Below are 25,908 nucleotides of genomic sequence, written 5' to 3'. Positions count from 1 at the left end.
TCCGCTCAAATACATACAAAGTTTATTAAAAATAGATTGCAAATGAGCTACAGTAGAAATGGGGAGTACAGCAGTTCTGGTGTTTCCACAGTGACGCACAGTCATGACCTCGTCACCCACGGGCGGCCAAACCCACCCGTTTCCAGGTTTACAGCCACACACACACATACGCGCGCACACACACACACACACGCCCCCGCATGTAAGTATTTACATGTATGTGCGTGTACTTAGGCGTGTTTGTTCTTTCTACAGATTAACGGAACAGTGACTCTTCTGCGTCTGCTTCATGACAGCAAGTGTGGATTTCGTCCCCGTGAGGCGGCCAGTGTTGTCGAGCTCTCCGGGAGGGGCCCGCTTCTCCTAGAGCTCTAAAGCAAGCGCATCCTTCATAAACACGTAGACCAGGTTACTCTCTTAAACGAGGGCAGTGGTGACAGCACACTTCCACATAAGAACCCTGATAGACGTGAAAAATATTTACACTCGCGTTTCAATGATTTATCATACAGCGCCTATTAAAGTGATTTCTAAGGCTAAAAAGGCTCTCCTCCCTCTTCTGTTTGAAAGTGTGCACGTTTTTCTAACATACGCATTTTGTAAGAACAATCTGGTGCAGAAAAATCCTCAGGATCCCACAGCAGGGCCTTGTCAAATAGAAGCTTTGCTCATAATCCCCACATAATTTACCATTTTCACATCACACAGTAGAAACCAGAGTGAGATCCGTGTCTGTATCGGCCACACGTTCACAGCTAAAGAAAGGACACTGGTCACAGTAACTCATCAAATGAAAGTTCAGAAACTATCAGATGTGAAAAAAAAAATACTTTCAACTGCCTCACAAGTCACTCTTACAGTATTTAAATCGCAGATGCCATGTCATTGGCCCTTCTTTCCCAGACAGGACATGGATGTCACTCTTTCTTCTCTGCATTTAAAATTTCTGAGCAATAGTTGTACTCAAAGGTCACTACTGACCCCTGCCCCCCCCCCCCCCATCCCTCTCCAATATCTGTGTTTCTACCCACATCGACACTGCCCAGCTAAACAGATGCTCTTTTACAGATTCCCCTGAATATTTGAAATATTAACTTCCTAACGTCATTGCCATCTTCAAAATCACCAATGATCTATTAGCCTAACAATAATCTGACGTTTATAAAAATAAAATATCCTAAGCTTAAATCCTCAAAATTTTCTTCTTGGAGTTTTTTAAAATCAACTATTTAGAATGTACTGGGAGGGCTGTCCCCGTATGGAAGGAGAGGGGCAGGGTCTCCAATGGGCATCACCTCCCTCCCAGGAGGTGTGGGTCCGAGCCGCATCCTGACTGCACGGACAAGACTTAGCGAGCCCGGCCCACGCGAGCGCTGGACTCAACGCGCCGGGCGTGTCCTCCGTGGGCACCCTCCTCCGGGACATCTGCAGTTACTACGGAATAGTGCAAACAAGGTCTGGGGGTTCAGGCTACTCCCCGTCCCATCCCTACAGTCCAGTCTGTGACACGGGACGGACGTGGCCTCTCGGCACCCCCTGGGGACAGCGGGGGAGACACCCCACTGCCCTCGCCTGCGCTGCACGCTCCCCCTTTCCAGCTTGGACTCTAGAAAAAGCAACAAAAAACGTATCTTCGGGTGAGTCAGATAATTAAGAAATTAGACAGTGTTTACATCGTATAAATGATAATCTCCTGGTAAAACAAAAGGGCTTCTCGGACTGGGACCACCTCTAAATCCCACCCATCTTCCAAACAGCCCTTCTGTGACTCGGAAATGCCGCCGCCTCCTTCTCTCCCCCGACCATCCTCCAAAGCCGCACCGGGAGGACTCTGGGCTGAGCACGGGTGCCATTTCCTGGTCTCACTTTGTGTTCAGTTCGTTTTCCAGTTCTGTTAATTTACGAGAGGCTTTCACTTTATTGGACACATCTTGACCTTGTGAGAACAGCCGCTGGCGCTCTTTGAATGTCAAGTTCTCAGGGGCTCCGGAATTTCCAGGTAAATCTGCATCATGGCTGCGTCAGAGGGAAACGTAAGACATCACTGGTCAAGATGGAAATAACTTGTCAACAATTAGGTAACTTTACATAGCGGGCAACTCAGTTCAATCTTTCCTGAGGGAGACTCATTCTTTGTTAAACCAGCCAAGACCCTTCCTATAAATACAGTCACTGGGGTTGTATTCAGACCTGTGTAAAAAAAGGGGCAGAATGCCTTCCTGCCTAAAATACTAACTTTCTCCCGACACACCCAACTCTCAAAACACTGGTAACTTCAGTTTTAGCAGACAGGGGGTTCTTAATAACCGAGTCGATCTAAAGAGGGCAGTTTAAAAGCACATAATTTTAACGAGCCCCGCATGTACCCGAGAGGCATCAGGATACCTAACTTAACACCAAGTTACAGGAAGACACTGAAGATTTTCTCCATCAGTTCCATTTCAGAGCTTTAAGAAGTGTCTGGGCCAATTTGTTTCTACCACCCGGGTGAGAGCGCTCGGTGGAGACACTAAGCCTATTCGTGCCTTCTGGCTTCGCGGGTGGAAGCAAAGAGCAGCACATCCGCTGCTTCTGAAGGTCTAGGAAGTTCTAGACTAGGAAGTCGGGTACGTACACCAGTGTCTGAAACAGAATTCTGTGAGCAACGTAAAGCGAAGCAGCCAGCAGGCTCACACACTCGTGTACAATGAGGGACGCCTGAGGTGATCAAGTCTCTCAACTTGCGATCCAGCCTCATACAAGAACGGTGTGAGGAAGGCAGCGATCCTTCCGTGAAGCTGTTGCCAGCTGTCAATACCTTTTCGCCAGCCTCTCTCTCGGGTCCCGGGAGCCGTCACGGGCACCGATCACTGCCCCGGAAGATCCCACGGAAGAGTCTGGTCCTTTTCCATAAAAGAAAAAGTCAAAGTTAAAGTACCCGCATACTTCCCAAAACCTTATCATCATCGAGATCCGGGGCCCACAGAAGAAGAGGAGGTCTTTACTGAGTGAAAGCACAAGGTTCTTCAAATGAGACGAAAGATGCCTTGGTCTGCAGCCGGCTTCGCTCAGCGGCCTGCGAAATCCATCACCGCCCCGACAGGCGCTGTGACGGCACAGGTCTTAGGTGGCAGTGCCAGAAAGTTCAAACCAGGCAAGATGCAGTCGCCATGAGCTCAGAAGATGCGCTTCAGGGGGGAGGGAGTCACACAGGACAGTCCTGACGGAGGCGGGAGGGGTGGGGGGGGGTAGGGGGGTGGGGGGGGGTGGTCAGACAGTCCTGATGGGAGGAGCTTCCTTACAAAACAAAGGAGAGCGAATGTAACCTAGCCAGTAACCATGTGACTGAAGGGTCTCTTTTCAGGACAGCTAATGGCTTTTTTCCTACATAAATGGCTGTAATTATTGACACTTTGAAAACAAATGAGCCACCAAAACCCCTCGTGTTTGATATAAATGCTGCAGATACAAACTCACTCAAAATACTCCCCGAGGCAAAAAAATAAAATAAAATAAAAATAAAAATAAAAATAAAAATAAAAATAAAAAAATACTCCCCGAGGCAGCACCGTGTACTGAGTGAGCAAGCCCGCGGGACACTCGGCCTGGGTCGCTGGCTCTGAGACCGGCCCAGCCACTGAGGTGACCGACAACATCAGTCCGGGAATAGCACCGCCACCTTATCCACTCCACGGGGATGTTGAAGGTCAAGAGATGATGCAGAGAGAACTTTTAAATGCATCCCAGTATCATATTAAAAGGTGTGTTAAAATCACAATGCATTACAGCAGTACTCTATTATCACACCAGCAAAAAGAAATGTCACGTTTGAAGAACCTTTTGCTTATGGGGATACAAGCCGGAGCACAATACTCAAAATATTCAGCCAACGCTGACAGCATTGCGTGTCGGATTAAATAAACGGCAAAGTTATTACAGTATTTCAACATTAAAATCATCCTTTTTAGACAGGCTGCACAAAAATCAATTTTTGCTTCTTTTCTGTAGGACAGGACACGCTGTGCGGACGTGTGCAGTCACGTCTCAGCACAGCACCTCTCCTGTCCCTCAGCAAGGTCCCCTGTGGTCACCGTATGCAAAGTCATCCTCCACAAAGACTCAAAAGATGAGACAGACTGTATCCGTAACCTCAGATAACCCAGAGTGGGTCTTCACATTAATTATCTGCAGAATAGAATTTTTTCAATTTTAACTCTAAGTTTTGTTTTAGAAGACATATCTTTTGAGCTTTGTTTTAAGAATGACACTTGCTTCTTCCACTGGTAAAAATTCTTCAAAATTTTCAAAGTTAATCAGAACGTTACTTTCAGGAGACTATATATATGAATCCCGCACACTTCAAATAGTTCTCGAAAAGCTCCAGTTAAACCACATTTTTCAATATATTGCTATGCTGGAACGGGATGTTACTTATTCCAATGCATAGCCCGATTCTGTTCCCCACAGGGCCCAGTGGAAGAAACCAAGTCTGTGTCCTTCCCAGAGTGCTCGCGACAGAAAAGTGAGCTGAGCCCAGGGCACGGCCACGTGAGGGAGAGGCAGGGAGGTCACAAGCACCCTACATGTGGTGCAGACAGCTTTGTACTTTACGAAGGAAGTCTTCAAAGAGGCACGAGCGGGCAGGTGTGGGACAGAACCTCCTATGTGGCGTTTCAGATGCGAAATAAATTAAGTGTTAGCTCGTGGGTGAAAGCCAAAGGGGTCTCGAGTGACCACCTCGCCACAACACTGCGTCACCGAACCTCATCTGTTCGTGTCGGGACACAAAATATCTCAAGTTCAGTGTGTAATGTGCAAGGAGACTGATGGCATCTCCCTTCAAAAGTGACTATTATCCCACAAACGTCTTTGAGCTCCTACTTTCTAGATGCCGAAAACAGAAATTTTATAAAGATCTAACTTTGGCTTCTGGGTGGCCCCGCCTGAATATCATGCCGAGCCTTCCAGGGGCACCAGAGCACTGGCGCAGACAGGAGGCAAGACCCTGGCCAAGCCCACTTGTTCCGGAAGAGCCACCATTACGCATGTTTCTGACTTTTCAACTTCTTTTGGAATCGTGAGTCCCGCGTATCACACCATGAGGGTCTGGAAGCCCTCGTGCTCATGAAAAGCACTAGATCTGAGCAAGTTTAGAAAGTAAGACGAAAGTCGGGTCTGAATCCTTACGATTTTCGGTTATATCTTAAATATCCCTGCAGTGCTGTCTTGGACACTGGTCACTGCAGATGGCCGTGTGCCTGTTGAGGTCTGGCTAGTGCTGCGATGGCAGAGAATGTCACAGAGCGAGAAGGAGAAACCAGTTAGAGGGAGGAGTGATTTCACAAGGACTGGGTTCCCTGCCCCTGGCGCGAGGCAGCTCGCGTGACAGCAGGGCCATCCGCGCAGCGTGGCACTGACTAGGCCACCAGACTACCACGGAAAGCAGGGGCCATCGTTATGACCCAGCTCGGCAGGGGAACTACTGGGGCAGGTAACTCAGAACAGAGAAGTGTTACTCACGTTAAAGAACGAAACTTAGTGTGCGTGTGACCGTGACACTACGGCTGAGAAGATCTTATCTTTAGACACCAAAAAGTGTGGAAGGAAGTACTTGTTCAAGTAAGTGTAAGAGTTATCGGAAGAGGCAGAGAATGAAGGCTGTAACAGTACTTGGTGACCGGGGAGAAGGACTGGGACCCTACAGGCCACAGCCGTGCAGGGCAGACACACCCGGAGGCAGGGACTAGTGAGCAAGCGAGATCAAGAGGCCGGAGCGAGTGCTGATTGGGGCGGCCCCCACCACAGGGGCCGCGCAGTCCCCACTCCAATCACGAAGGAAGACACAGGGGGCTTGATTGGTGACCCCATGACCCCACGCTTTACCTCTACCTTTCGAGTGGCGGGGGTGCTGGGAGCCCGGTGGCTTTGGAGGGGGAGGAGGGGGCCGGCCTGCTCCGGGAGCAGCACCGTGGGCAGCGGCCGAGGGGGGCTGCAGGGAGCCGGAGAGAAAGAGGCCGTCGGAGGCCGGGCGCGGCCGGCGGGGGGGTGGCCGTGGCGCAGGGGCGGCGGGAGGAAGGCGGCCCCGGGACTCGCCGGTGTGGGAGAGCTTGTCCTGACCTGCCAGACTGCAGTCCTCCTCCTCCTCCTCCTCCTCGTGGTACGCAACGAGCCTGGCGGTGTACAGGGAGTCTGGGGACAGGGCCGGGGCCTGCAGGGAGGAGGCGGTCCGCTGAGGCGGGGGAGGAGGAGCAGCCGCCGGGGAGGACGGGGCCGGGAGCTCGTAGCCCCGCGGCAGCGGCGGTCTGCCCAGGCCCGGCTCCTCCGGCTCCAGCAGCCTGCGCTCGGCCTCCGCGTGCTGTCTGCGCCTCTCGGCTTCCAGGCGGCTGTAATAACCTTCTTCCTGTCGCCTCTGCGGGCGGAACACACAAAAGCACAAAGGTCAGAGTCAGGAGGGGGCCTTCCCGGGGTGCAAAAGGACGCGTCACCCTCTGACCCCCTCTGCACACCCTTGCGAATCCAGGGGATAGGAGAGTTTCGACAGAACGTTCTAGGACGGGACAGGCAGATCCATCCGGAAGCACGGACACACTCAGGCTACTGTGGAATCATCTGACGTGAAACCGCTCCAAAGCACGGACGGACGGACGCTCAGGCACCTTCAAGCTCCAGCTTCCAATCCTACACCACTGTCCCCATTCAGTTATCCCTGCAGGCCTCTCTCTAATTCTCGGCCGCTCCTGTCTGTCTCCTTCTGTTCTTGTAGGGTGTTAACTTACCTCTTCACTGCTGGGTTTAAAGACAAAACCAGACCCAAAACAGGCTCTAGCTGGCTTTCTACAGCCGGCGCCCTCAAGAACAGCCGCCTTGCGCGCGCGCTGTCTCACCGAGCCCCGGGGTCCAGAGAGCAGCCCTTCCTCTACCAGAAGGAAGATGAAGTCACCTGGTTTATTTCCAGTTATTCAGAGAAGTTAACAGAAACCATAAAACATTACTCATTTTCCCAGGGCGACAATCTAACAGATAGAGGTGTGCTTTCCGCAGTTCTTAATTTACAGTTCAAACCTGAAACTCCCTGGCAGACAGAAAATGAGAGAGCCAGGCATTAAGAGCAACAGCAACACGATATTCAAATATATTTTGACACATACTGTACATTTTTTTCTGACATACATCTGCACAAACTACAGTTGACAGCGTTAAAATTATTTTAACATTAAAAAAGGTAACAGCACAGTTGTGTTAAAGATTGACAGGTTCCAGAACACATGGAAAAGTGGATGGAAGAGAGGGATGTGAGGCCAAACTGGAAGCTGTGCGTCCGCCTAGATGCCGTGCAGGCCGCAGAGCGCAGCGAACGGGTCTGAAGTCCACTCGACCCCAAACACAGAGCTAATCTCAGGGACCTTGCTGGCATTCGGGTACAGGCTTCTGGTCCCCGCCGGGAGGTGTGTGCTTATGTCTGCGGTCTGCTCCCTGCCCCCCAGCCCTCCCAGCCCTGCACACCGTGACCACAGCACTCACGCTTCCCCTTTCGTGGTCAGGTGCCAGCCAGCCTCGTCTTGGCACTGGACCCAATTTCTCACTTTATCTTCTCACTCTGTGTTGAGACATCTTTTACCTTGTTTTCTAACGTAAAATAAGGGTCTGCTTATTAGGCTGGGGAATCAAATCCAGAATGAGCCCTGTGGCCTTTAGTGTGACATGAACAACAGCCGCCTGACGACATTTTAGGAGGAGACCAAAGTACCCCTTTAGTTACACTAAGAGCAGATACAGTGACGTGACCGGACAGGTGGCCCATCCGACTAACGAATGGCACGTTCTTCTGTAACAAAGCCAGCCCCTCAATTGTGGACGCTGCGGATAAAAAACAGCTCATTCAGCTTTTTAGTGACCACTCAACTCTAGGAGCAGTTACGGAGCGAGACCCAAGCGTTACGTGACATAGTGGTGAGCTGTGAGGGCTCACGCTGGAAGAGGCCGGGAGCTGAGGGCCTGAGCACAGGGCGCGGGCAGGCCTCCCGCACACGGGCCCCGAGGGGGGTGCGGGCCACAACACACCCCTGCACTGACAAGTCTAGGGGCTCATGTTGCGGGGAACTGATTCTGACCGGGACTCCTCCCGACACAAGTGAAAGACACCGGGGCACCCGGCCCCACTAGCAGAGGCCGCTTCCCAGACTGCAGAAGCTACGTGGACACAGCCGCTGAAGGTCACAGGATGATGCCAAGGAACCGTGAGGGTCTAGAAGATGCAGAGACCGCCACTTTTCACACAGGTACGTGTCCTAGCCTTATTATTCTACTTTCGTCTAGATGAGTCACATCGTTTCTGCCAATCGAGCTCTTCACTAGTTACACATCCAGACGGATCGTATCGCTACACAAGGTTTCCTAAAAGCTCTCTCTCGGGGGAGGAGGGGGCTTCATTAATACGGCTCACCAGACTGTCAAAGGAGGAATCAGGAACGAAAACTCCCCACCGGCAGCTGTGGCGCCCACGGCCCCCGCCTTCACAGAAGGGAAGCGTCAGAGCGGACAGGCTCCCCCCCCCCCCCCCGCCACGGGTGCCCCGCTCAGGGCCGGCTGCGCACACACTGCGGTCCCGGTTTTCAGGATGGACCCAATCGGTTGTCATTTTGAAATTCACGTAAAAGATTACTTTCATAAAAAGAATCCACATGTGGAACCAAAATAGCAACTCAGGATATTAGATCACATTCTAGGTGAATTTTCCTCGTATCACGCTTTTTGTAAGCTATCTGACCTGCTGACCGCCAACCAGAACGGAGTGATTTCCGTAAGGAACCTACTTGAAATGCGCGCTGTGAACACACCGTCTACGTCCCTGGTGCTTCACCGCCCGAGCTCCGACCGCACAGCCGCACAAGCACCACCCTCACCCCACCAGGCGGGGCCGCGTCCAGGAAAGGGCAGGGCCCGAGGGAGCGGACCGGCCGGGAGGAGGCTCGGCCACCCCGACGGGCCCACGAGTTCAGAAGCGGGAGAGAGAGAGGACTCAGGTGGGAGGACGTGGACACCGTCCGGAGCAGAGGCGGGCGGGCCGGGCCGGGCTCCAGTCTCCGGTCCGACAACAAAGGAGGGGTCCAGGCCCCGTTGTGTCTCGCACGCGTTAGGATGCGTGCAGCGTCTGCCCCTCTGCCCCAGCCCATCCATCGGGTTCAGGCTAAGCCGGGAAGCCTCTAGCCGCCCCTACAGGACCATGACCTTGTCTTCGGCGTCTCGCTTCGTCCTCTCCTCCTCCTGCCTGGCGCGGTCCTCCGCTTCCCGCCTGCGCATGTCGTCCAGCTGCCGCTGCCGCCGCCGCTCCTCGTCCTGTAACTAACAACGCAGGAACTTTAACCTCCGCCCTGCACGCTCCAGCAGCACGAGGCGCAGAGAGCACACACTGGCACAAGCAGACACACACACACACACACACACACACACACACACACACACGACGTCAGATACAAAATACCCGGTTCGATCACCGTGGGAAGATGGCAAAACGTACACATTTCACAGCTCTACGTTTCAAAATCAAGCTGCCTAACAGCACTGTCCCCACAGTTCCACGAACTGCTCCAAGAAGGAATCGGTCTCATACATCCACACCGTGAACAAGCCGGACTGTAGCCAGCTCACGTAAACCACACTCCCGTGACACACGGACCCTCCAGTTACGCAACTACGGGGTGCACTCGGCCATCGTCTCCCCCCCATCCTCCTTCCCTCCGGTCCGCAGGCTTGTGGGCTGGGGCACACAGACCTCAGGTCCCTGGGGCGGGGCCCACGTGCCAGCACACAACCCCAGAGGGATACCGAGACCGTGGGCCAAGCCCCTGGCCCACTGACCCTTGGCCATCGGCTTTCTCCAGACCCCATCCTGGACTCCAAGAATTCCTTCTCGGCCCAGGGAGACCCCAAAGTCTTGAGCCAAAGAATCTGAGCCTGTATTCGCAAGGGACCTCACTTCACCTCTCTTCTGCTACAACCTCTCAGCCAAGTCAATTGGCCGGTCTCTGAATAATTCTCGTGTCTGGAAACCTACCGCCTGCTCCCCAAAACAGCATAGAGTCAAATTCCTCTATGTGCCACAGGTTGAGGATATCTTTTCTAAAAGGATCCTTGGATTAAACGTACATTTGACCAGAACAGAGGAAAACGCCCTTTTGTTACGGCCCCAGATAACGGCAACTTTGAAAGCTTGCTTCTCCAAGTATTTCCTTTCTTCTGTTCCAGAGCTGGTCTGCAGTAGCACCCAAGAAATGTGCCTCCAGACGTCAAGAGGAGTTGATTCAAAATTTTAAAAATTAGAACGTAACCCAACGCCATCTAGTTTCATTGTTAAAGCCCCTGAAGGACTCCCCTTAAGTAAAATTGCTCATGGTGTGTTTCAGTATTTACGGAATTACTGCTTACTGTAGAAACCGTTCACAGCAGAAACAGAAACGGGATTTGAGTTGTATTTGTATTTTTTTTTTTTAAAAACAAAAACCTTAACAGCTTCACTCCTGCCTTATTTCTGTGGAATAAACACTGCAGCCGATGGGGAAGTAACAAATTAACTTGGCGTCGTTAGGCTTTTTCAGGTCAGCAAACAATATTAAAACATCTTAGAAAAAAAATTAAAATCTGCTCCTCAAGAAGACAAATTTACTTAATTTCCCGTTTAGTTCAAATCTAGGCATAAGCCCAGGGGAGATGTTGGGAGGTTGGCTGTGAGGGGCTCAGAGCAGGAGCACAGGCTACGGATTCCGAGCCCAAGAAACAAGGCAGAACTGTGAGGGTTCCCGGCCCCCCGGGGTCGCGTAGGGCTGGCCTCCACCGGGGAGCTCCCACCCCCCCCCCCCCCCCCCACCACGGCAGGGTCCATGGCCCGCAGCACCAGTGCATCAACCAATTTACACTCATCGGTCCGAAGTGTGAGAAACGGCACCCAAATAAAAATAAGCACATAAGCTAGCAGCTGGTATTAAATACGCTACACGGAAGGGCGTAAAAGCACGTTAGCGTTCCGCACAGACTCCCTCGTCGTGTTTTACCTGCCAGACGCAATTAAAAACAGGTCTGAGCAAGGACAACAGAGCACGCTAAAATGGCCCGCTGGGTCCTCCACGCTGAGGAGAAGCACCATCTTCAGAAACAGGCACAAAAGCAATTCTCATAACCACAGGTACAGAATGCTACCTAGCAAATCTATAGCAGGCACTTTCTCTTAAAAACCTTCGTTCTTCTACATCTGGATGGGGTCGGCGAGGAACCTTCTCCGGTGTTAAGGTCCCCAGCTCCTCTTTTTACTGTTACCGACGAACCCATCCGTGCTGTTCCTGCCCACTGCCTGGAAAGCTGCTTCACGTCTTTTCACTTCCAAAACAAGGCTTTTCATTCTTCATACAGATGCTGTTTTGCCCGACCCTCCTCCCCCAAAAGTGTTAATGACAGGAATGATAACCTAGCCTCTAAACTTACTCCAAATTAGCTCAAAATGGTATGCTGTGCTGTGTGGTCTCCTTGCGTTCAGTACCAGGTAAAGGGCGTTTCAACCTAAGCCACACGTTTAACACGGGCTGCGCTGCAAGGACAGACTGTGTTAACCTGGGGTGAGATGAGGACACGGGCTCAGTGTTTTACATGCAGAGAATGAAGGGGGGGCTGCTATGGAAGCCACCTGCAGGAAGCCACGTTCGGGGGAACAGGCCTAGATAGAAGCAGCCGCGGTTCTTACAGCAGCCGTCAGCCCGAACCACAGCCACTCTCAGCCGGGAACTAAGGCGGCGTCTCAGAAGCCACTGTCACCAGCCTGGCTGGTCTCGCTACGCTGGCGGTCCTCCCCTCATCTTCAGATTAAAAAAAGAAAACAGTTACATTGTGATCCGTGTGTTTATAACTTTATGCCACAGAAGACACTAACTCGTGTCTTTAACGTACAGTCAAAACTCCATTAAGGGAGACGATCTTGTTGCGATATCTGAATACAGATCAGGGCCAAGGTGTCCTTTCGCTTTTGGGATCCTCGCTGGAAACACGACCGGAAGCCTGTCAAGGTCACCCTTAAGGCAACAGGCAAGTGTCATCTGCCTATGTTCCCACCCATTAACAATACACTAAAAAATGTTAATGCCCCGCAGTGAAGGACCCCCACGTGCAGGCCGTTTACTGCTACCGGGCTCAGGCACCCGACTCGGGTTCAGCCCACGAGCCCCATGCGGGAGAGGAAGTCCACTTTGTGTTTCTTCATGGGGAAAGCCATCCCCACAACCCCGGGCACTTGGTGTGCAAGTCTCTTCCCTGGGCACAGCCCATGCCCCCACCCGTTCAATGTAAGGACAGTGACAATTTTATCAGCAGCTGTAACGCGTGCCGGCTTGCTGCCGAAACACTCTGGCTTTGCAGGGACAGGGGAGCCTGCGTCGGGCTGCGTGGCTGCACGCGGCCTACCACGTACATCGGAAGCTCTCTCACAGCAACTATCTCATCTTGCAACCACACGAGTCTGTGTTCTACTCCAACATGCCAACAAGCTGGCTTTCATACGAGCATATTCTCCTCCTACTTCCTGGAGTCAAACTGACCCTCCCTGAAGGCAGGCTTGGACACCACCCTCGGAGCCAGACCCCGCTCGCAAGGCGGGGGACCCCGGGGAAGCAGGCAGGGTCTCTCTGCAGGTGCAGCTCTCAGCTGGGTTTCCTACTGACTCTTGCTTGAGGTTTTTATGATCTTGCTTTCGGTTCAGCCCCTCGTATGCCAATTCCTGCAGTCCCACATGAAGACCAGACAGGAAAGCGGCCTACGAGGGCGGACCTGGCCTGGGCCTTCCCAGGAGGTCAGCAGTAGAGATGCTGAAATCGGGGACGGCGTCACTCGGCTGGTACCACCCCAAGGGGAGGGAGTCTTCCCCTGGAGCTGTCGGGTCCTCAGAGCCAGGAGACGAACCACTAAGACGGTAACAGGACAAAGCCTGAGACCAGGCAACTGAGAGACTGTCAGGTCACGTCAATTTCTAGTTGGAAGATAGCTCCTGGCCGGGGTTTCGTGAGCAGGAGGCATTGTTGTGCAGCACGATACGAAATAAATATAAACTCCGGTATAAACATAAATTCCGGTAAGAACCTTGACTCTCACTCTTTGCGACACCGCGTGACCGTTGTCGCTACGGGGCGTGCCGCCTCGTCTGCTCTGCCTCCGTCCCAGGTTCCCCTGGGGGAAGTGCGTGTGATTGTCTGGCAACCTACGGCAACGGAGGCCCGGTCACACGGCCCGTCCCTCCCCGCAAACTTGAGTGGAGCCGCGTGCGGCTACGGCGGAGGCTGACATCTGCCCAACTCCACACAGAAGGTGCGCGGAGGCATGGACGGAACACCAGCACTTCGTGGCCATGGGAAGACCCAGGACGTTTCTCTAAATGACTCCTGAGATGTGACTTTTGTTTTTTTTTAACAGGATCACCCTAGCTGCTGTGTTGAGAACAGACTGTGACACAGGGAACAAACGCAGAAGCAAGGAGTCCCCTGCACTGAGCCAGGTGGGGACAGCAGTGGTTCAGGCCAATGTGGGTGTCGAGGTGGTCAGATTCTGAGAAGTAAAAACAATTTCTGGATGGAGAGAAAAAGAGGGTTATGGTAACTAAGGCTTTTAGACTGAGCAATTAGAAGAATCAGCTGAAATGCGGAAGGCTGAAGGTAGACAAGGAGCATGTTGGGGGGGGGTGCGGTTTCCGAACATGCTGAGCTTTGAAAAGTCTTGTCTGACTGCAGGCGGAAGTGTGGGCCAGGGCAAGGCCTGGGCTAGAAACGCAAACGCGGGTGTCGCTGGCTTCTACAGCTCCCGGGGTCTGGAGGCGGAGGCGGGGGCGTGGGGGCCCGGGCTGGTTGGGGTGCCGACCACTACAAACCCAGAGGGAGAGCAGAGCCAGTGAGGTGGCCCCCCAAGCTCATGGAGACTGTGGGCTGCTCCCGACAGAGCACCTGCCCCGTTCATCCCAGGGTCGTACCCAGGAGACACCGTCACAGCCACACGGGGCGCTGTCCCTACACTCTGCTGGCACTTGGGCCACCCCCTGTCCCGGCAAGAGGACGGGCGCCTGGCAGAGGCACCTCCCTGTAGACAAGCTGCCAATTCTGACCGGAGGACTCTACGTAAGGACACCGCTGTAAGAACGGTCATGTTTACCGGGAAATGAGGCTAAGAAATGCTCAGAGATGTGGGGGTTGAGGTCAATAGGAGTAAAAAAAACTACCTTTTAAAGAAAGAACTCTGAACTGTGTCTTCAAAACACAAATCCTCGTGTCCTCCTTCATCCCCAAGTATCGTCTATCTGTCATAATCTGCACAGAAGAGTCTTGCTAGGCCTACAGAGCTGGAAAATCTCTACCAGCCAGGGCCTCGGGTCAGTAGCTGGTGGGCAATGGATGCCCAGAGAGGATGTAACATGAGCACCTCAAACGAAGAATCTGCTCTAACCGGTATCTTTCGACCGCCCACCACAGGTGCACGTTGCCATACAAACAAGTACGGAGAAAACATCCATATTTTGTCTTTGTCTCATGGCGGGGGGGGGGGGGGGGGGGGGGGGGGCAGGTAACGCTAAAACAAATATGCTCTTCGGTTATCAAGGCGGGAAATGCTTCCGGGAGGGGCTTCTCTGCACAGCGGCCGTGCCACCACACTGTTGAGCTAAAAACGGGGGAGGGGCTGTCATTTGATGAGGAGGCCGGTGAAGTCAAACGGAGATTCAGGACGTTTTAAAAGTACTGTCGGATCCCGTCCTTGTTCGTTTAAAAAGTGACTAACAAAAAATGACCTCAGGTTATTAGGACCGTTTCAGCCGGTGCAGAACTCGTGGCCGGTGACACTGATAATAGCCCTGGAGCACCATGGACACTAAACGGTCGGCTGAATCTCCCGAACGTGGACACACTGAATCGAGAGGCACAGGTGGCTGAGTGCCCGACTTCGGCTCAGGTCACAATCTCACGGTTCGGGAGTTCGAGCCCCGGGCTGGGCTGTGCGCTGTGTGGAGCCCGCTTCCGATCCTCTGTCCGCCTCCCCCCACCCCCGCAGCTTGCACTCTCCCTCAAAAATAAAACATTGAACAAACAAAAACCCTGAACTGACAGCAGAACGGGATGTCAGGTATGTTTCGGCAGACGATACGGCTGGTGAAGCAAACTGAAGTCCATGCGAAATTATTAAAGAAGACACAGTAACATTTACCAAAAAGCTCTCTTTTTCTGCCAACAGACAGATGCCAGTTACATCTTAATTGGCAAAACAATGCGAATACCAATTCGGTTGAGTTTCTAGTAGTCGGTTATTCAAAATCTATTACCAGGGTAACAAAAACGAAACAGGTTATTCGTTGCAGGTTCTCTTTTGTTTGCTCGCGTATTCGTGACTACGTAAAAATACACAGAATCAATTTTGTGACTAAAACTGAGAAAAGGTCAAAGCCATAAACAAACAGTAACACTTAAAATTAACGGAGGAAAGCAAAGAGTAACTAAATCTAAACACACGGAAAGGCATGCTTCTCGATCCCGCAACTACACGCCTGCGCTAGGACGCCCCAAGGAGCTGCGTCCACTAGGAACACAAACCACCACCACTAACAGAAAAAAAGAAAATCAAGACAGGAAAAAAGTACCAAAGGGAAAGAAATGAGAACATACCAAATCTAGAACAGAGATTGCTGGCAGACCAGTCTGCTGCAGTAACAGAGAAGGAAACAAAAAGAAAGATGAAGTGTGAAAAAAAGTCAAGTTTAGACCGTATTCCACCCCGCGTGCTCGCTGCTCCCGCGCGTCACCTGCGTTGGAGGACGGCCCGGGGAGCACAGCGAAAACTATGCGTGGACTTCTGGCACCCACGAACAGGAAAATGTCCACACAGTATTAAACACTTGAGTTTCGTTATTATGATACACGGAAGGGACTTTAAAATTCCTCTGAGCTGTTACCTGGGGACTAAGATATTCCCCTTAAATTTGATTAATGATGAACACGGAGACACTTTTCACTAAAATTGTAAGAAACTTTCCAAATGTCATAGTTCACGCTATGAGGCTCTGAAATGGTCACTGTGAACTATTTGGAAAACCTGACAGACCTTTAATAAAAATTCACAGCTAAGAATAATTACAGAAATACTACAACGCAGTTGCTAACTTTTCACTATGGGGTGGGGGGGGGGGGAGATACAGTTATAACAATAAATGTTAACAATGTCTACCTATTTACCATAGACGTCGGCTTTTGGTTCAGTATGAACTGCGGTCAACATCGCTGTTTCCTTGTGTCCTAGGGACGGGAGAGTTGGGCCAGGGGCACACGCCCTGCCTCTAGTGGCACTGGCCGAGGACAGGGAGGGGACCCTGCACTGAGCACTCAGCCAACCGTTGACACGGCGGACACCAGGGTCCTGACCCCGGGGTCAGCGCTGTGCTGAGAATTCTTATGCTACAAGTAATGCATCGTTAGCCGGATGCGCTTTGAAATGAAGTAGCACTGGGGGTAAATACAGTTGTTTTTCAGGAGTTCATTACTGGTGACTTAACATCTGGGTGTTCGTTCAGCTGGAATGTTGGGTAAGTCCTACATCCCTTTTGCTGACAAGAAGCGTGTAATAAGAAGTGTGCGGGTGAAACGTTTCAGGACAAAACTCACGAGGCAAACCTGAAAAGGGGTCAGAGTCAGCTGTATGGACTGGTCCCTATCTAAGGTTACTCTGTGTCCCGCTGTGGAAACGTGAAAACATCTGACGTAACAGTTACTTGTTTAGATGTCTGGCAGACAGCATTAAGTAAAAGTGGCAATTAGAAATTGTAAATAGTAAAATCCAGAGGACGTGGTCTGGGCCGTCTCTTCCCAGAAAGCTGCCCTGTGTGAAACCTCCTACCGTGATGTGGTCCACAGCACTGTCTGCAGGTTAATACCGGCAAACGCCTCTCCGTTCTGATAGGGTAATGGAGTCTTCAATCCGGCATTTTAACAATCTAGCGCACGAAACTAGCATGACCTTTCCTTCCTTTGTTTGATGCGAAAAGCACAAATTACTTTCGTCATGTGGAGAAATTAAATTAAAGCCCTACGTTCTCGGAGTCTATATACCCCCGCTGAAACAGAATGGTTTAGTTTCCTAAGTACCTGCTTCACCGCGTACAGCCGGTGCGCGGAGCGTCCTGCTAGAAAGGCTACGAGAACCGCAACTCTGGGACTCTCAACAGTCCCCTCCGTCACCCACCGTCCAGTGCCGCCCATCACGACCTGGGCTGGGCAGGTGTCCTGCCCCCCGTTCGCGAAGGGTGCCCTGGCCCACGGCTCTCACCGTTCGCGCCGCGGCCTAGGCGGCTTCCGTCGTGCAACAGCACAGCGCTGCCGTGAAGACCGTGTACGGCCCACAAGGCCTAAGATATCTGACTATCTGGCCGTTTAAGAAAAAATCCTGCCGACCCCTGGGGAGGCCTTTCACTGGCTCCGAACAAAGTAGTGGTTACGAGCTTGTTTTCTCAACTGAAGCGCTAGCGAGAAGGACAAAGGGGAGTTTGCCGACTTGAACAGCAAAGTTCCACTCGGATGGCAGTGAGCCCTTTGCAGAGAACACGCCTCCCAGCCCGGCCCGTCGTGCGGGACCGCCAGCGAGCGGGAGACGGAGCGACAGGCTACAGGCCAGGGGCCCCCCTCAACCCTCCAGGGCCCCGGGCCGGGAGCGCCACGCGCTCGGGGCAGGTAGCACAGAAACGCGCGCCCACAGCACTCTTCCCCTTTACCCTTGCTCTCCGCTCAGCCTCGAGGCGCTGCATGATCAGCATGGTGTCCACGTCGTCGTCCTCCTCCTCCTCGTCGTCCTCGTCCTTCTGCTGGGACTCCTGCAGTCTCTTCTGGAACTGCCACTCCAGCATGAGCTTGCGCAGGCGGTCGCTGTCCTCGGCGCTGCGCTCGGGCTTGCTCTGGAGCTCCCGGATCTCCCTGCTCAGCATGTCCACGATGTGCATCTGCTGCTGCTTCTCCAGCTTCTCCCTGGCGTCCCGCTTCCAGGGGTCGGGGGACAGGCTGTCCCCCGAGGACAGCTCCTCTCTGCTGACCGTGATGTACTGCAAGTCTCGGCGCTCGATGGTGCGTGGCTGCTGCTGGGGCTGCAGCTCCCGGATGACCGTGTCCTGGGGCCTCTGGAGCGTGGAAGGTTTCTCCGGCTTCACGTGCGCGACGGTCACCGGGGAGAACGCGGCCGGGTTCAGGGCCTGGGAGCGCATCTGGCCCAGCTTCCGCTCCTGCTCCCGGCGCTTCCTGTCCCGCTCCTCCTCCAGGCGGGCCTTCTCCTTCTCGTACCAGCGCTGCTGCTCCTCCCGTTTCCTCCGCTCCGCCGCCGCCTGGCCGCTGGGAGGGGGTGGGAGGGGCAGGTCCACGGGGACCCCGTCGAAGTCTCCGGCGTAGTGCGCGGGAGGCGGCGGGGGTGGCGGGGGCAGGTCTGTCTGCGCGGGCGGGGGGGCCGCCGGCAGGGGCTGCGCGGAGGCCGGCGTCTTCCAGCGCCCGGGGCCGCTCTTGGTCAGCGTGGAGGCGGGGGTGCCCGACTTGGAGCAGGGGTCCAGGTGCTCCTGGCTGGACGTGCTGGAGCCCACCGAGGAGCTCGGCTGGATCCACACGTCGCTGTCGGACTTGCGATCCAGCACCGCCTCCAGCCGATGCCGCTCGAGTTGGTAAGCTTTATCCTCCCGAAGTTCCTCCTGGGAGCGGGTGACGCGCTAGAGAAAGAACACGGAAAACCGTCATCTTTCGGCCACTTGGAAAAAATTATTAAAAACTCATAAATACGGTACCTCGAGGGAGAAAACATTTTAGGGCAACTGTTAAGCGAGTGGCACACAGAGGCGGAGACCGCCCACCCAGGTCTCTGGCGGTGCGGGGTGCACGATGTGGGGGGTCAGTGCTTCTCCAGTTACAAAAAGGGAAGGGCCGTACTTCCTTCTCTGCATCACTGTGAAAAGCGGGCGGCGCAGCGCACAGAAACGCAGGTGCTTTACGGACGGCGCCCTTCCCCCCTCTTGTACGGCCGCGTGCACACGTCTCCGCTGTGGTTTCCCACGCGACGGACTTCGCGAGGAGGAATGTGTTCAGTCTAACTACGCGAAGAGCAGCAAAATTTACTTCTCCGTCGTAAAGTTCGAAGTAAGAGAAGTAGCTCTCAAATCTTTACTATCTGAGCCATGGTCCCAGGGCTGACGGGCTGACAGAGCTGTGCACAGGCCAGGACAAGCCATGCATCCGAGCCTGTCTGCTCCAGTCTTAGAAAGCAAAGTACAGAACACAGTGCCATCGGTCGCTGAACATGAACGTGTGCGTGTGTGTCGGAGATGAAACGAATACACTGTTTCAAAGGGCTAAGAGGCTCATTTCTGAAAAATGGCATGTCTAACAGTAGTTTAAAGTGACAGAAATGACTCACTAGAATGTCAAACATTTTTTCCTGTTGTTAATGTGTAGAAATTGAAGATGTAAATCTGGAAGGTAAACTGTTTCCCTTTCCTTAAAAAATAAGCCAAGAAAAAAATGAAGTATCACTTGAAAACACAGTAGCCTGATAGAGAAATGCAACATTTACTGCCAATATTCTGCGATAGCTTTACTACGGACACAGAAAGCTTCTTGATCGCTGGACAGTCTACAGGGCACAAAAAGGTAGCTGACCCTCGAACAAGGCAGGGAACAGGGGCACTGAACCCTGGGTAGTCAAAAATCCACAGACAACTTCTGACTCCCCCAGAAACTGAACTACTAACAGCCTACCGCCGACTGGAAGCCTTTCCCGTGACATAAACAGTCGATCAGCACACAGTCCGTTTCCTTATGTACTTACTGTATTCTTACAATAAACCACAGAAAAGACAAAAACCACGAGGACGAGAAAAGACAGAGCACCATACTGAGAAAGTGTGCGTAAAAGTGGACATGAACAGCCCAGACCCACGTCATTTAAGAGTCCACCGTAGCATGAAATGCCCTACGTGTAGAACAGATCCTCTGAAAGCATGAACTCGTGGAGTTCACGCCTCCTCCGCGGCACTGCGGGACCCGACCCCCGGCCCTCCCGGCTCAGGCCTCCGCTCTCCTCGAGGACATCGTTCTAGCTCGCGGTGCACACCTGCTCCACCTCTCCGTGCACCCCTGGCAAGTCCTACTCTTACGCTCGGTCATTTCACGATCCAAGTAAGCGACCCTCCCACACCCGGACGTCCCGGTTTCCTGGCCTCCTCTTCTAGGTGCCCGTTACCCACGTGTGGGGCAGAAGCGGACGTGCACCACCAACGTGAATGTGGAGGCTTACTAATGCTATTCCCCTAAGACAGGAGACACGTGTGGATTCTCTCGACACATGGGAAGCGGGTCTTCCCTGGGGAGGGAGCAAGGCACATGACCATTCACTGTGGAGAGAAATCTGGAGAAATCCTCTCTCGCAGCCTGCTCCAGCCCGCTGGTCGAGCCGGCGGGGGGTGTCCGATACTCTCGAGGAGACTGGGCTTCTCGGGTAACGGGACAGGACGGAGCCGTGGACCTCAGGACACGAGGCTCTTCCTCGCTGTCCGTGCTGCCTCCTGTGACTGTGACTGTGACCCCTCTTCTGCTCTCCCACCCTCCTCGGCTCAGCTCAGTCCCACCCCCAGTCTCTAGAGCAGCACAGCCGGAACGCGCTACCCGGGCCCGGTGTCGTCACACATCCCAGATCGTACCCATTTTTAAGCATACACCTGACTTCTCCCAGGCTCCCACGGTGCAAAGTTCTCTTTCTAAACACAAGACACATCTGATGACGTTCCCCAGCTCCACTGCCCTGACGGCCCCTTCTCTACTAGCTTGGATAGAACCTGAACGCTTCATCTTCCCGTCACTTCGAGCCTTTCTGCGTGGTTCCAGGCTGCAAAGGCCTGTGACGCGCCCCACCCCCCGGCTCCCGCTCAGCAGCCCACCCGGGCCTCCTCCCCTGTCCGAAACGCTCTTCCCTCAGAGAGCGGTAACGGACCGCGGGAGCCCAGGCGCCAGTCGCTCGGCGGGGACCCACGTCCCTAGCAGTACCTACTACCCCGTGTTTACTTCCTCTGCCTCGCTTCCCCGTCGCATCGTTAGGGTCACGGGCAGGGACCCCGGTTACGCCTGCGTCCCAGCGCTTGGGACGGCTTCTGGTGTAAGTAAGAAAAAACACACACCGCTCGTTTCTCAGCCCTGGAGCCCGTGATCCCACCTCACAAACCGTCATTAGGGTGCACTATTACTAACACTTTGTGAATCAAACCTCCAGAGAACAAAGAATTCCTTTTCACGTTTAGTATTCCCTCCCGTCCCCTCTTCCTCAGTTACCCGGGAGACCATGTAGGACAGCACTGTCCTACAGAGCACGTCGGCCGTAGCTCAGAGATCATTCAGACTCCACCCTGCCAAACCAATTCTCTTTGAGGGCGCGGATGTCCGTGGCCTCCTCTCTGACCTGCATCGCGGGGCCGGACTGATGACCATCTGCGTGCACGTGCGGCTTCTCCTCGTAATTGGGCCACTGGTTCTGAGGGGGAGCCACGCGGTCCTGGGACCTGGAGGCCGGGAAGGTGAAGTACTCCCTGGTGTACGTCTGGGTGGGGATGGGATAGGCCTCAGGTCGAGGTGGAGGGGTCTGCTCCTGTGAAACGTGAAGAAGAAAGCGGGCTTTTGGCAATTTGTACACGGACTCGTTTAATTGCCAATATTCTGTTTTAAAATGTGGTTTCTGTGTATTTTTAAACCTGTGTTAAGAATTAAAAGTGGTCCTCTACTAGGAATAATGAAAAACATTTTACTTTGCCCTGACTTATCAATTTAAAGCTAACTTACCTATTCTTTTAAAAACAAAAAAAGCGGTACTCAGAGATTACAAACAATGCTAATCTACAGAGCATGAGTGTCACGAGATAACCTAGGTGTTCATCACAGCGAGAACGGTTCCCTCCTCTCTCAGACCTCAGTGCAGAGGTTTCCGGTGGAGACGGACGTGATCTTCGCGGCTGCTCCAGGGGCGTACGCGCTTTTCCCTCCGGGACTGGGGGGCTGATCTGCGTTGGAAAGAGGCAGGGAAAAGAAAGGTGACTCCTGGGAGGACAACTCGACACAACGTCACCTAACGTCCTTTACGGGTGGTGAGCACGTGCCGGGCATCTTCCAACGGCCGGTGAGGAGTCAGCACAGAGACGAAAACTGGGGTACGTGAGACATCAGGGCTCCTCATACCCACTCCCCTCTCTCGAATACTCAGAGCCCAGGGCCAGAAAGTATTACCTACAGACTGGGGGCCGGCAAACCCTCCCGGCAACGGGACAGTCAGTCAGTATTTCAGGCTCTGCAAACCTCGTGAGTGTTGCATTACCCTTCCACTGATCCTCCTTCTTGTTAACAACCCCTTAAAAGCATAAAACGTTCACCATCCCCTGCCGCGGACGTGGTCAACGTACTGCCCTAGAGCATCAGGGCAATCAAACGTTTTCGAACTTCGTTCTTATTACCTGTCGGAAGGACAGTGCTTGGGGTATCTCTCATGAAAAACACATCTCAGCCAGCATACGCAGGCAATGTCGTTCTGATAACTAAGAAAGCACAGGGTGCCCACCCCCCCGGCCTTTTCTGGCCGTGACCGTGCGTGTATCTGGACAAGAGCTAGCTCAAAGGCCAGGGAAGGAATGGCCACAGCGGTCCCTCTTACTTGCCACGTTGGGGCTGGAGCGGTGGTCAGCCCGGTTCTTCATCAGCCTGTCATCGCCAGGGAGCTTCTTCGGTTCGCTGTATTCTGCCCAAGGCAGCTGAGGGCTCTCGGGTGACCCGTTTTGAGCTGAATTGTTATAGAGCTCGAAACCTTCACTCTTTGGTCGGGGTTTACCTGAGCCACGACGGTCTGAAACTGAAGTCAGAGTGCACTCAGGGTCTCTTCAATTGTTCAAGATCTTATTTTAAATACCCTAGTCTTCAAGAAAGATGAACCTACAAATATTTAAAATTTCAAAAGACCTTCTTCTTAGGTGAAGGAATAAGGTAGCTTTTAGTCTAGGAATCAAATCTTTCTAGAGAATCTTAAAAGCGACATTTAACTGGTATTGATGGGAAAGGTGCTCTTTCAAAGCCGATTTTCTCAAAGTCCACCAAACACACTCCCCTCACTTTCTAAAACACACACGAACTCTGTCAACCCCGGGGTGAGCTCTACTTCTGGCCTCGTCTCCCTGCATGGTCGCCCCGGGCGTGTTCTCTGCTCGAACAGCTTCCCTCTGACCTGTAACTCACGGTTGGGTTTGCCTCTTGGAAGCGGCTGTAAGCTATGACATCAGGCACCAGCCTGGCATCATGTCAGGAAAAAGTAACGAAGGCCTCTGCTACAGCACATGGGTTTGTCAAGACGCGGTTTGTTCATTGCAGCGAACGGTGGGTCCGGGTTCTCAGAAGCTTTCTTGTGTGTGTGTGACCATTAGGTCGACCTCAGGCAGGTGCCGGCCTGGGAGGCTCCCAGATCACTGGCCAGTGGAGAAGAGAGCTCCATCGAGGCCAGACCTGGCAGCTGCACACAGTGAGCACGGTAAATGCAAAGTATATAATGATTTAAGAGACGATGTGAGTCCTAATGGGTTTTCTCCTGTGATTTCTGAACTGATCCTTTAAAAAAGCCCTAAATTTATATTGGTTTTACTCCGGGATTTTTGATGTAGCTATAAAATCATGGTTCCCACCAACAAATCATCTTATGCGAACTGAGCTTTTAAATCTGAAGTGAACTACGTAGGACGGGATAATCACGTCCCGTCTCAGCACACAAAGGACTGAAGTAACTGTTCACATACACGCACGCGTACATTCTTCCAGTGGAGAATTCTACCTGTTTTTGAAGACTTTACGTCCCTCACCACCTGCTTTACTACGGCCAAGTGCCGGGCCGGTGGAGACTCTCCAGCCGGCCCCACGGGAGGTGCCGGGGGGCAGGACCTTAGCGAACCCCCACACGGCCAGAAGGCCAGCGGGCCTACACTGGACACTGTCGTGAGCGACTTATCTTGGCTATCTTGCAAGGGATCGCATCCCGAGCTTGTCTTTAAAATTGGGACAGCACCTACTCCATAGAGTTTTGTGACTGTCGAGAGAGGCCGTGATTGTAAAATGCCCGGCACGCGCGGTAAGCGATCAACACCAGGTGGCGACCGCGACAGCGGTCACGGGCAGACGCGGCGCGGCGTGCGAGGCTGCGCCGGGAGCGCTCACCTCTCTGCATCATCGGGGACGGCTGATTGAGCAGGGTGGCCAGGCCGTGGTAGATCGCTCCTTGCTTGGCTACTTCCAGTGTCACCACGGAACTGGTCCTTGTCATGAGTTCTGCTGCCCTAGGAAGAGAGAACAGCACTAGTAAGGGAAAGGAGAGCAGTGCCCGCTCCTCACGATGGCCGCCTGTGACCACAGTAACCGCACGTCGTGCGGCCTCACCCGCTATTCGGAGCAGCAGCTTTGAACCTTTGCGCAGGCTCCCGGCTGCCGGCTCCCTTCCTCAGAAACCAAGAACTATTCTATCAAGAACAGTAAAAGGACTTTCAGGAATCCTCAGGATGTGCTAAGAATAGGCTTTTTTAAGCTTCAAAGAAACTGCTCCAGACCAAAATACACACTCTAACATGCTAACAAGAGAGGGGTCACATACACGAAGTTTATATTTAAAACTGTGAAGATCGGGGCCACCTGGGTGGCTCAGTCGGTTAAGCGGCCGACTTCGGCTCAGGTCACGATCTCGCGGTTAGTGAGTTCAAGCCCCGTGTCGGGCTCTGTGCTGACAGCTCAGAGCCTGGAGCCTGTTTCAGATTCTGTGTCTCCCTCTCCCTGACCCTCTCCCGTTCATGCTCTGTCTCTGTCTCAAAAATAAACATTAAAAAAAAAAAAAAAATTAAAAAAAAAGTGAAGATTAAGGGCAGATCTTTCTAGCATTACTTTTTTGTCTTCTAAATCTAAATTTACTGTGAAACATCCTGAAAATGCCAACCTTAAACAAAGACATAAACGATACCTTTCTTGAGAGAGTCCTACCAGACTTCGTCCATCCACACTGAGCAGCTGGTCACCTGCGGCCAGGCGTCCGTCCTGCGCGCACCCAAAATGTACGTGTGTTGGGCGGGAGGGACAGCAAAGGGCAAGAGGAGGAAGAGGAAAGTCAGCGGTAAGTATGCTCACGTTGGCCTTTTCAGCAAACGCCACACTTAGCATCTTATAACACAAAGTATCACTGAAGTACCTCAGGTCGTTTGTTAAATGTGACACGCGGTGAACTCACAACGGGAGAAATCATACTAACCACATCTGCAGCACCTCCTTTTACGACAGACTTGACATAGATTCCAAGTTTATCTTGACCAGCACCCTAGGCAAAAACAGGGTAAGAAACACGGCGTTGAAAGTACGCAGTGAAATAAAAATAAAACAAACACAAAATAAAGCAGGTACAGAGTGGTAACACAAGCCCCGGTTCTTGCTTCTACGCGAAAGTTGGCACTAATAAGATTAACACTCACTCCACGTGGTGAACATACAGGAACTGACAGGAAATGTACCTATTTCATGTTCCTAAATTCAGGAAGAGTACTCCTGCAAAGCAGGTATCACTGACCCAGCTGAGGAGGACACGAAGACACGCGATCCGAATGCGGATTCCGGCTGAGCTCTGAGCAGCCCTAAAGGGGGGAGCTGGTGCTACCCGGGGACACGTGCCGTTAGCCGCTTTGATACAAAAGCCATTTATTACAGTACTTTCACGTTCCTACAGCCCATTGTTTCTTCGAAACCTGGAGTTGAAAATTAAAACAAGAAAAACCTCGCGGCAAGTAGGAGGGGGCTTTAGGCAGTGAGAAGACCATGTAGAAAATCTTCTGTACGACTCAACTGAAGGGTCACG

At 52.8% G+C, this 25,908-nt stretch overlaps 1 protein-coding gene across 10 annotated transcripts in view; it reads right to left on the bottom strand.

Annotated features, from left to right (window-relative positions):
- AFDN (afadin, adherens junction formation factor) overlaps window positions 1–25,908 on the bottom strand; it is a 363,400-nt gene continuing 337,492 nt past the window's right edge. For 7 of the 10 annotated variants that reach the window (XM_049654600.1, XM_049654599.1, XM_049654593.1 and 4 more), the window contains 11 exons: window positions 25,312–25,377; window positions 25,027–25,100; window positions 24,237–24,355; window positions 22,696–22,890; window positions 21,960–22,051; window positions 21,457–21,642; window positions 17,750–18,721; window positions 9,208–9,321; window positions 6,097–6,388; window positions 2,798–2,882; window positions 1–2,016 (listed from right to left, as the gene is read on the bottom strand). In XM_049654600.1, the coding sequence (XP_049510557.1) occupies window positions 1,863–2,016; window positions 2,798–2,882; window positions 6,097–6,388; window positions 9,208–9,321; window positions 17,750–18,721; window positions 21,457–21,642; window positions 21,960–22,051; window positions 22,696–22,890; window positions 24,237–24,355; window positions 25,027–25,100; window positions 25,312–25,377 (2,349 nt within the window). In that variant the 3' untranslated portion in view covers window positions 1–1,862. The remainder of the gene's footprint in view (window positions 2,017–2,797; window positions 2,883–6,096; window positions 6,389–9,207; window positions 9,322–17,749; window positions 18,722–21,456; window positions 21,643–21,959; window positions 22,052–22,695; window positions 22,891–24,236; window positions 24,356–25,026; window positions 25,101–25,311; window positions 25,378–25,908) is intronic. The other 3 variants (XM_049654602.1, XM_049654596.1, XM_049654598.1) reach the window with 1 other exon arrangement.

The sequence above is a fragment of the Panthera uncia genome (assembly GCF_023721935.1).
Source record: "Panthera uncia isolate 11264 chromosome B2 unlocalized genomic scaffold, Puncia_PCG_1.0 HiC_scaffold_24, whole genome shotgun sequence".
NCBI lineage: Eukaryota > Metazoa > Chordata > Mammalia > Carnivora > Felidae > Panthera > Panthera uncia.
The sequence above is the reverse complement of the archived record's forward strand: the minus strand, read 5'-3'. Positions and strand labels throughout refer to the sequence as shown.